At 38.6% G+C, this 11,604-nt stretch overlaps 1 protein-coding gene across 1 annotated transcript; it reads left to right on the forward strand.

The window, feature by feature from the left end:
- Nucleotides 1–458: 458 nt before the first annotated feature.
- LOC107040137 lies at nt 459–1,010 on the forward strand. Its single transcript, XM_015260079.1, has 2 exons — nt 459–555; nt 700–1,010. Exons 1-2 carry the CDS (start codon nt 459–461, stop codon nt 1,008–1,010), a joined length of 408 nt encoding a protein of 135 aa, XP_015115565.1.
- The last annotated feature ends 10,594 nt before the right edge of the window (nt 1,011–11,604 follow it).

Here is an 11,604-nt window from a genome sequence, read left to right on the forward strand (position 1 = left end):
AGAGGATTCGCCGCTGGATGGACTCAGTAGGTCTGAAGCTTGCGGAGCACAAGACCGAAGCAGTATTGATCACCAGCAGGAAAAAAATTGAGACCATCACTCTGCAAGTGGGGCCTTGTGAAATCACCTCCCAGCCGTCTATTCGATACCTAGGGGTGATGATAGATGCACGACTGAATTTCAAGTCGCAAGCGGAACATGTGGAGACCAAGGCATCCAGCGTTAGAGCCACTCTATCTCGTCTTATGCCTAACATCGGAGGACCCAAGCAAAGGAGACGCGCACTGTTGTGTTCAGTGATCACTTCAGTGCTCACATATGCTATCCCCATCTGGGGAGACGTATTACACCTACAAGAAGCACGACGTAAGATCGCACCGGTTTATCGACTTAGCGCACTTAGAGTCGCAAGTGCGTACAGGACGGTTTCTGAGGACGCGGCCTGCGTCATCGCAGGAATGTTACCGATGGAAGTACTAGCTGAAGAGCGAACATCCTTGTACTGGCGTAGGAAAGCAGAATTGCTGAGTCCCGAAGAGCTGGCGACCGAGGAGCGTAAGAATAGCCTGATACGCTGGCAGCTAAAGTGGGATAGTTCTACAAAGGGGAGATGGACACATCGCTTGATCCCCCAGGTGGACAGTTGGGTAAGACGAAAGCATGGAGAAGTAAATTATTATCTTTGCCAAATGCTTTCAGGACATGGATGCTTCAGGGCCTATCTTCATAAATTTAAGCATGAAGATTCTGCCGAGTGCCCTCATTGTGCTGGGGAATTCGAAGATGCAGATCACGTATTCTTCAAGTGCCCCCGTTTCGACGAAGCCCGGAATGAGTGGGAATATCAACTGGGGAGGAAAGTCCTCCCGGAAGTATTGACGGAAGCGATGCTGTCATCACAAGCAGCCTGGGAAGCAACGAGCAACTTTGCAACACAAGTCTTGAAAGAGCTCAGAGACGAGGAACGCAAGCGGAAAGCTGCATATAGTGAAAATTTTGGAACCTCCTAATCACACTTAACATCTTTGCAGGTTAGGGGGACGTACATGAGATTCATAAGTTGGAAGAGCATACAGCTAAGACCTCCCTCGCGAAGTAATACTTAACGGTGGTGCCGCGAGGGATTTAAAGGTTAGTGAATTTGTCTGATGGGAGTTTAGTGGGTATTGACAATTCCTGTCCGAGTCCCACACTCACTTGACGGAGGGAAGCCACTGTACCCTCCCTCAGGTGGTCGTGCGTAAATGCATTCTCCAACAGACGAAAAAAAAAAAAAAAAAAAAAAAAAAAAAAAAAAAAAAAAAAAAAAAAAACATACATACATACATACATACACCATCTAAAAATCGGATATTTGGACTTTTTAGACCATATTTAGTTTACCCTGACAAAAAATTTGAAAACTTAATTTTGAACGATTACAAAGCTTCCATTCGGAAGCAAAAAATTGAAAATAAAATACATCCAATAGAATTCCCAACTTGTACGATAGCTCAAAATACTTTTTTTGATTATAATAATTACTGAAAAAAAATGAAACAAATCAAAAGTGACATAATTTGTAAAATTCTACTGTTTCAACTTTTTTTTTTTAATTCGTTATGAGCATCTAAAGATCGAAAAAGATTTTCACTAAAAAAATTTTTATGGCAGTAAAAAATGAAAAATTTCGACGCTTAATAAATCAAAATCGGATGGATAGAACTCGAGTTATTGAAAAAAACAGAAAAGGAGAACAGAATCATATCTCGAAACTGGGATGCCCAAAAAATCTGAAAAAAATTGAGAGATAGTTGTTTAACCCCCCCCCCCCCCCCCCAATCGTAGAAAAAATCGCCATCAATTTCTAAGAGGGTGACGGTCAACGGTTGACTCATTTGGCGTGGAATACCTTCTAAACAATTATAAGCAGATAAAAAATAGTATATTTCGTTACGAGTGCGGAAAAGAGTTTTTTGACTCATGGGAGGTTTATAGTACGAGTCGAAGGTGAGTGATATAATCCCACGAGCCAAAAAACACTTTTCCCACGAGTATCAAACGATATTTTTCATCACAATGTGTGGAAAAGGGACGTTTCGCGGTGGGAAAGTTACTTTTTCGCAAAGCGTGATGAAAATAAAGTTAATTGCAGATTGAAAGTAAATTTAAATTTTGCCGTAACGGCTCAAAAAATAGAATAAATTGAATTTAATTGCATTAATTTTGAAGCTTTTTCAATTACCTTCAATTTTGCGAAAACGAAAATTCAATCTCTAATGATGAAATGCAATCATTTCACCTTTCTCTCGAACAATCAAAATGCAAGTGGAAAAAGTGAAATTATTTGAAAAATTATAACTCGCAAACAAAAAACCGAATCGCTGTGAAAATTTTACGAGAGCTTGATCCCATGTACTCTTTCTAAAAAAAGGTCGGCAAGATAATCGCAAACATGAAATTTTGTTCATTTCGGTTTTGACGTGGCATTGCTCATTTATGAAAACTTAAAATTGTAATAGAATTGTCTATGTTTTATAATAAATCATCTACCTATTCCCAATAGTATTGTAAGAAAACTCATAATTAGAGATAATTTATAGGACTTTACCCTACATGATCCCGAAATGCATATGTAATTGGTGCCTGCTTTACAAGGTGTCGCATCTTTAGCAGTTGGTGCCAGCTTAACAAATGCATTTTTCTCATTCATACAGTACAATGCACAAATATCAATATCATCTTTGAAAAATGGTTGCCACTTATGTAATCCATCTGTCAAAACTGGCTTCGTATCAAACTCCGCACACTGGACAGCTCGGAAATTCGGCTTGTATGGATCGCATGGCTGAAAATTATTCACACAATAATTGCAAAAACTTCAAAGATAAATCCGAAGAATTAACATAAAATGGATAACGAAGTTCAGGAAACAAATTGAATATCACATTTCTGAATATAGTTTTGAGTCTCAAGAAGTTTTCAACTCGTTATTAAATACTGAGAGGATTATGGTATATAGTCGTACCGAAGTATTGCAAATGGCTATTTTTTTTCTCTCTCCGATGCAGTATCTACCACCATTCGAAGGCGTCGGTTTGTTACATTCACGTTCAGATGCCTTTACACCACCACCACAGGTTCTGGAACATGCACTCTGTGGACCCCAATCACCCCATCCACCATGCACTGCTGCCGGTCTCGAGCCCATATCAACACATTTTTTCTTTATGCACCACTTATTCTCACCGCACTTGGTACCTTCTGCTGGGGGTGCATTATTTGAGAAACACTTCGTACCATTCTTACACCATAGTTGTTCACAGGATACACCCTAATGTATGAGAATGATTTTTTATTAGTTCAATTTCAGCTCCGTATATATCAGGTATTCACCGCCAAATGAGTCAACCTTTGACCCTCACCCTCTTGAAAATTGATGACGATTTTTTCTATGATTGGGACGGTTGAAAAACTATCTCCCAAATTTTTTCAGATTTTTTTGCCAGTCCAATTTGGAGATATGATTTTTTTCTCGTTTTTCGTTTTTTTCAATAACTTGAGTTCTATCTATCCGATTTTTATTTATTAAGCGTCAAAATTTTTCATTTTTTACTGTCTATAAGAATATTTTCAGTAAAAATTTTTTTTCGATCTTTAGATGCTCATAATAACGAATTTTCGAAAAAAAACTTGAAAAAGTTGAATTTTGCAAATTTTCGTAATCAAAACAAGTACTTTAAGCCGTCATATAAGTTGGGGATCCTCCTGCATCTATTGTATTTTCAATTTTTTCTTTTCGAAATTCCGCAAATTTGGTCAAAACACCCCAAAATGGCGTTGATTGACTTTGATTATAGACAGTGTGAAACGAATTTGACTGTATACCTATATATTACATATTTTAAAAATAAAATAGATGTAGGAGGATACCCAACTTTAATGACAGCTCAAAATACTTGTTTTAATTATAAGAATTAGTGAAAAAAAATGAAACAAATCAAAAGTGACGTAATTTGCTAAATTCAACTTTTTCAGCTTGTTTCTTCGAAAATTTGTTATGAGCATCTAGAAATCGAAAATTAATGACAATATTCGTATAGGTCTTCAAAAATGGAAAATTTTGACACTTGATAAATAAAAATCGGACAAATAGAACTCGTGTAATTGGTATAAACGGAAAAATGTGAAAAACATCATATCTCCGAACTAGGGTGTCGAAAAAATCTGAAAAAATTTGAAAGATAGTTTTTCACCGCCTCCAATCCTCAAAATTTTCCATTTTTTCCCGCCCATACGAATATTTCCAGTAAATTTTTTTTCGATTCCTCGATGCTGATAATAATGAATTTTCAAAAAAAACATTGAAAAAGTTGAATTTTGCTAATTACGTCACTTTTGATTTGTTTCATTTTTTTCAGTACTTTTTATAATCAAAACACGTACTTTGAGCCGTCATTCAAGTTGGGCATGCTCCTGAATCTATTTAATTTTTTATTTTGTCTTTTCGAAATTTCACAAATTTGATCACAACACTCCAAAACGACTTCGATTATGTATCGAAAAAATATGTAATATATGGGTATATAGACCAATTCACTTCGTACTCTCTATAATCCCAGTCAATCAACGCGATTTTGGGATGTTTCCATCAAATTTGCGGAATTTCAAAAAAAAATTGAAAATAAAATAGATGCAGGAGGATCCCCAACATGTCTGACCAATCAAAATACTTGTTTTGATCATAAGAATGACTGAAAAAAATGAAACATCAAAAGTGACATAATTTGTAAAATTCAACTTTTGCAACTTTTTTTTCTGAAAATTCACTATTATGGGTATCTCAAGATCGAAAAAAAAATTTACTGAAAATATTCTTATCGGTAGTAAAAAATGAAAAATTTTGACGCTTAATATATCAAAATCGTCTAGATAGAACTCGAATTATTGAAAAAAAAAAACGGAAAAACGAGAAAAAAATTATATCTCCAAACTGGGCTGCCGAAAAAATTTGAGTGATAGTTTTTCAACCTCAATCGTAGAAAAAATAGCCAACAATTTCCAAGAGAGTGAGGGTCAACGGTTGACTCATTTGGCGTGGCATACCTCATATACATTGTGGCTTGAGGTACACCAAATTTTAGCCCTTTTCATTTCATATCCACACAGTGTTCAATATTATTATAATCGCTGAGAGAAAAAATCGATCTCAGGGATCAAGTCGAGTTCTTGTCACAAAGGTTAAGGCCTTTTTTGTAAAATAAAAAGAAGTTGGTGGTCATTCTCTAATGTTAGGAAATAATTTCATGTCATTTCTCTTTGTTCCAGGATTAATTCTGAAGAACTGTCCATAAACGCGCCCCGTCGATTGGTCCTCTATTGTTATTTAATTAAATACAACAATAAAAATAGCGCACAATGCTATAAAACCCCATAATCATGAGATTAGAAACAAGTAGAGGTTGAAGCCTATCCAAGAGAAGCCATTTCATTGTTACTTTGTGTGTTATTACTTTTTTTTAAATTTCTACCAATTTCATTGGTAGTATGCGTCCGAATGGATCTGTAGGAATTCCATTAAAAAAATATGAAGTTTGGTGACTATATCTGTATGTGAGCATTTACAGCGCCACCTTTCTGATGGTTAATTTTTAGAAAATTGAGTAATTGATTGGCTAAAATAATTTTTTTTTTAATTTAAATTTGGTCAAATTATAGGTCTCCATTTTTTTTCCATTTTCGGCGCATATAGCGTATTCTAGTTGGTCTTAAAATATTCGTAATTAGTTCCTGAAGGCTCATGCCAAAGGAGAACGCGAGTAAAATTGTCAAACTTGAGAAAGCGCTAAGTATTTGTTCTTATTCTCCCTCTTAACGAACTTCATGTTCGATCGTCTTTTTATCTTTATTCTCTTCTCTTTATTTGTATTCCACGGATGCGTCCTGACACTTTTCATATACATTCATTTATTTAACTCGCCCCAATTTTTATAATAAACATTCTATAAATAGATAAATGGATTATTTGGTTATGCCAATATGTTAGTAACATGAAATTCTAAGGAATTGTACTAAAAAATTCGATAACGATGAAAATAAAACTCAATTCTCCGTAGCGGGGTGATTGAACTTCTATACAGTAAGATAGGTCTCATCTTGACAAATATTTAAAAAAAAAATGAAATTGGTTAAGCCGTTCCTGAGATATTTGCGAGAAACGATTTTGGAGAAATCGCTATATCTCAAGAACTACTCAATCGATCAAGCTGAGATTTAGCACAGATTTGTATCTCGTTGATACTAACTACGGACCAAAATTTCAAGTTTTTTGTAATTACGGTTTTGGAGTTATTGATACATTTCTGGACAAATGCACACACATTCACACATACGCACACACATTCATACAGATATCGTCTAAATTTTAGACTCTAAAAACATCATACCTCGACATTTCAGACCACTCTGAGTTATATCCAAGCAAAGTTAGAGAATCGAAAAAAATTGCATTTCAAAGCTTCCATTCGGAAGTAAAAATGAAATTTCCTTAACGATGAAACTTAATAGAACATTCAAGACGTATAAAAACATAGAACTGTATTCCCCCAACAAAGGCTTGAGGATAGTTAAGAAGTTACTTAAACTAGAGCATCATAATTCAAAATATTCCAGGGAACACGGCGAAATCGCTTGCGTTGATAAACCAAAGATTTATATGACATTAAATTATTGTCGAAAAAAAAATTGTCATTTGACATTTGTTTTATGACATGGAACAATTGTAGAACAAAAATATTTCTTCTTTGACATTTGTCTCATGACATGGAACAATCGTAGAAAAAAAAATTTGTCTTTTGACATTTGTTTCGTGACATGGAATTGTGGGACAAAATATATTTGTCTTCTTGTAGGATTTGTGGTGGTTGTAGGAAGAAACAAATCACTACAAGGCGATAAACGATATAATACATTTATTCGCCGAAGCGTTAGTCTGAACTACGTACAAAAGAAAGTATTTAAATTTGATTGTGCACGGTGAGACGGTCGCCGATAAACTGAATTCAAGGGGCGTGATTCTCTATTATTCAGAGGTGCGAAAAGTTTCCTCTGGATGATCGCGAATGTGTGTGTGTAGCGACAAGCTATTGTGCTCCTGTGGGTGACGTCAGACCGTCGTGCCTCAGGTGGTATGTAGCGAGCCGCTACATGTCTCCCCTGCTGGAAGAAAAACGTAGTTTTTGACTGTAACATAAAGCAGATAAATTAAAATTGTTCAGCGGTGGGTTCTAGTGGAGTTGCTCTGCTGTTCCCTGTGCGCTGCTGCGCCCGAGTTAGGAGGTTGCTCAGAATCGAATGTACGTGTCTGCGACCGTTCGTTGAAAACGACTCTCCTGCGTTGTCTGGGGGCTCCTGTAGTCGCGGCTGAACTGGTGCTCTGTATTGCTTGTTGTTGTTGTTCTCTTTGTTGTTGTTGTTGTCGTCGTGGGCAGGCTTCCGCAGGAAGCTGCTGGACCTGTTCCATGTCCTCGGCAAGGATGAATGCGGGTTTGAGACGGTGGATAGAGATACGTCCTGGAGATAGTTTCCTCTTCCTAGTGACCTGCAGTGGACGACGAAGTCTTTGTCACGCCTGCAGACGACGCGGTATGGTCCGGAATATAGAGCAGCGATGTTCGGTCCTCCAGTATCTGCCCGGATAAATACGAGTGTGCAGTCAACGAGACTTTTGTGAACGAATGTGGGTTTGGTTCCATGGTGAGCTATTTCGGTGGGTGTTATTGCCGCGAAGTGTCTGCGTAGATCTCCAAGAGCTCCACGGTCGTTGGTAGGTGTGAATAATTCATCTGGGAGACGAATTCTCTCCCCGTAGGTGAGTTCAGCTGGAGTGCTGCCGACGTCAGGCTTCCAAGCGCTGCGAAGTCCCAATAAAACCAGCGGTAGGACATCGTACCAGCTGTCACCGTGGCAGCGCAGTGCGGCCTTCAGCTGGCGGTGGAGCCTTTCCACGAGCCCGTTAGCCTGAGGGTGAATTGGCATGGTGAGTTTTCATTGAATCCCCAGCATCTCAGTGACGCGCCGATAAATATCCATTATAAACTAGCCGCCGCTGTCCGATGTGATTCTGAGAGGTACTCCAAACCTGGCGATCCCGTGGCATAGGAGGGCATGAACGAACGTCTCTGTCCTGATGTCTGGCAGCGGTACCACTTCCGGGTAGCGAGTGAATCTGTCAATGATCGTGAGGCAGTCCTTGAATCCTCTTGACTGCGGTAACGTGACCAAATCTACGTGGATGTGCTCGAATCGTTGCGATGGTAGTGCGAACTCGGCGAGGGGTGCAGCGACGGTAGTGCGAACTCGGCGAGGGGTGCAGCGACGTGTCTGGAAACCTTGTTTTTCTGACACGGCAAACAGTGACGTGTCCACTCCAAACAGTCTTTATTCATTCCGGGCCACACGAAACAATTGGCGATAATCTTGCGAGTTCCTTTTCCTCCGGGGTGTGCGAGTGAATGCATTGAGAGAAAAACTTGTCTTCTCAGTGGCTCCGGCACATATGGACGAATTGTACCCGACGCCGAGACGTCGCAATACAATCTGTCCTCCGATCCCAGGAAGAGGAGCTGTAGATTGAGGCTGCTGTCGTTCTTTTGGAGAATTTGTCGAAGTTCTGGATCCTCTCGTTGCGACTGAGCAAGCTGCTGGCCTCGACGCGAGACAAGGTGTCTGCCACGACGTTATCAGCGCCAGCCACATGTCTGATGTCTGATGTGAACTGGCCGATGAAGTCTAGCCTCCGATATTGCCAGGAGGTTGCCTTTTCCGGTTCCTGATGGAATGCGTGCGTTAAGGGTTTATGATCCGTATAGATTGTAATATGTTTCCCCTCGAAGATATGCCGGAACTGAATTGTCGCCTCGTAGATCGCGTCGAGCTCGCGGTCGTAGGTGGCGTGATGGTCTGAGAGTTTGAGCTTTTTGTTCAAGAAGGCGAGTGGCTGCCACCCATCCGGGTGTCTCTGCTGGAGAACGGCGCCTACTGCGTGGCCCGATGCGGCGGTAAAAACTGCCCACTCCGCGTTGACATTAGGGTGTGACAGGTGAATGGCCTCTGCGAGAGCCCGTTTGATGCGGAGAAAGCAGTATCCATTTCCGGTGTCCACTCCACAGGATGTTTCCCTTTTACAGCTGGCCCTCGGTGTGCTGCGTTAAGAGGAGCGAGAATTTCTGCAGCTTCTTTGATGAATTTTCTGTAAAAATTGAGAGCACCTAGGAATCTGCGAAGGGATTTGACGTTGGCAGGTTTAGGATATTCAAGGATCGTGCTTGCTCCGCAATTGTTTTAATAAACTAATCAGTTCTAAGTTACATGAACACGCGTCGTTTGAAGGAAGAAAAAAATCAATCGCTTCATTCGTTCAGGAGATATCGTTGGACAACATTTTGGTCACATACATACACACACACACACACACACACACACACACACACACACATACACACATACACGTACAGACATGTCTTCAAAAATGTATCAGGATGATTCCGGAGGTCGAGAAATGTGAGAAATTTTCGGGATCTTTACAATAACTTCCTCCCTTCGGGTAGGGAAGTTAAAAATTTTCCAAAAAGTTCCAAATGTCAAAAATTTATGTTTGAATAACTCCAGAACCGCTGAGACAATTTTGCTGGAATTTCACTCCAGTCTTAGGTATACAAAGCTCCATCGATTATGATTGAGAGAAATCGATCCCATCGTTACTTTGAGAGAAATCGCAAAATTTGTAGAAAAATGTCATTTTTCGACGTTGATTTACTAGTTTTACTGCAATATCTAAAGAACCGCTGAGGCGATGTTCTTCAGAATCTAATCAGTTCTAACTTCCATGAAGATGCATTGATTACAAAAAATAAAATTGAATCGCATCGTTTGTTTGAGAGAGATCGTTGAACAAAATTTTGTTTACGTGCATACATATACACACACATCTGCACATACAGACCGGTCTCCAAAAAGGGTCGGGAGAGTTCATAGGGGTCATGAAATGTGGAGAAACCATGAAATTTCCATTCGTTTTTCGGGGTCATTACAATAACTTCCTCCCTTCGGGTCGGGAAGTTAAAAAAGTGGCGCGAACATGTGCGGAAGTTCATGAACATTCCCACCGTTATCTTGCAGACATACACTGCAAAAAGTAGGATCTTAGAAGGGTTCTCAAGCTAAGATCTAAGATCATAAGTACGATGAAGAGTCTTAGAATAAGATCTATTTCGTATATTTTTTAGACAGAAATAAGACCTCTTTCCGATTGTGACGTTCGACGTTATTCATACTCAAAATAAGTTTTATCATCTATTTTTTTTATCTTCATAGTTTTATCGTCAACAAATATTCTTTCTTAGGTTCGATTATTTATTGTTCCCATAATGAAGTGCAGCTGCACAAATAATTTACGCAGGGCATAATCAAAGCCCAAAAATCAATAGTAAATTTTAGTACAATCGTAAGCCCAAAAATCAATACAGAAATTTCAAGTTCCCTAATCGCGCCCAATAAACACTCTTAATGTATTTGTCCCTAGCAATTTAGTTTATGACATGCAGCTGCCTGCATATCTCTAACCAGGATTAGAGTGTCTCGTCCACTCCCCCAAATCCTTGGAAATTTTCCACTGACGCCAATATTTTTTCACAATAATATTTCAATGTTATATACTTGCTTTTTAATAAATACGTTGAATATTTGATAATCGAACTATCGTAATTGTTTGAATTAAGAATTGTCTTTTTAGATAACTATCAGAGAATTTTTCAGTCATTTGAAGGGTCAATTGAATTATGATAACTTTATATTCTCAATCCATTCAATTATCTTCTATTAAACGACAGAATTGATCTTTCTTTTTCATTTGGAATATTTGATTTCCCAAAATTCTCAATTCGGAGAATTTTGGATTGTCAAAGGAATGATAGTAATAATTATTTAAAATGCATTAGTTATTTTAAACGTTTGAAAATTAAGCGTTTTAGAACAAAGAAATATTAATAGTTCATAATAAATAATTAAGTTCTTAAACAATAAGTTAATTATTAAATTATTTCAATAGAACATTGTGGAGGGAGAACATGGGACTCCTGAAACAAATTTAATTGGTTAATTGGGGGTGGAAAAGTCCGCCCACACCCCAATGAATTTTTCAGTCTCAATGTGGAAGGGATGGAGTAACTCTGAAATATTGGGATTGATGAGTTTGGGGCGGGAAACTCTGGCCCAAGGTCGCATACCATTGGCCCCGAGTTTTCCCTCCAGAAGTGTGTGGGGTCACACCCTTAGTGCATTTACCAAACCACTTGCACTTCTGGTAGTTTCTCAGTTCCCTCACAATTCCCAAAGTGGAATTTTCTCATCGACCCTCTGGAAGATTTCACGAGTTGCTTATGACTCTTTTAGTAGAGTCTTCTGACTCGAGTTAAATAAGTTTCAAACTTAATTGATTTTATTCAATTTGTAAAAATTAGTAGTCGAGTCAGTTTTGATTGATATTCAATCAATTTATATTACGTTTTAAACTTTTACTTGTGTAGAATCATTCGCGGCAAGTGTGTGTAATTAAGTTTAACCAAT

This window comes from Diachasma alloeum, unplaced genomic scaffold (assembly GCF_001412515.2).
Source record: "Diachasma alloeum isolate Michigan unplaced genomic scaffold, Dall2.0 Dall_scaffold_00321, whole genome shotgun sequence".
NCBI classification, from domain to species: Eukaryota; Metazoa; Arthropoda; class Insecta; order Hymenoptera; family Braconidae; genus Diachasma; species Diachasma alloeum.

Excerpts from the sequence above, each read along its gene's own strand:
- LOC107040137 (XM_015260079.1), top strand. The coding sequence starts at position 459 with ATGTTACCGATGGAAGTACTAGCTGAAGAGCGAACATCCTTGTACTGG. Across the intron at positions 556-699 it reads AGAGCTGGCGACCGAGGAGC|GACATGGATGCTTCAGGGCC; the intron begins GTAAGAATAGCC and ends AAATGCTTTCAG.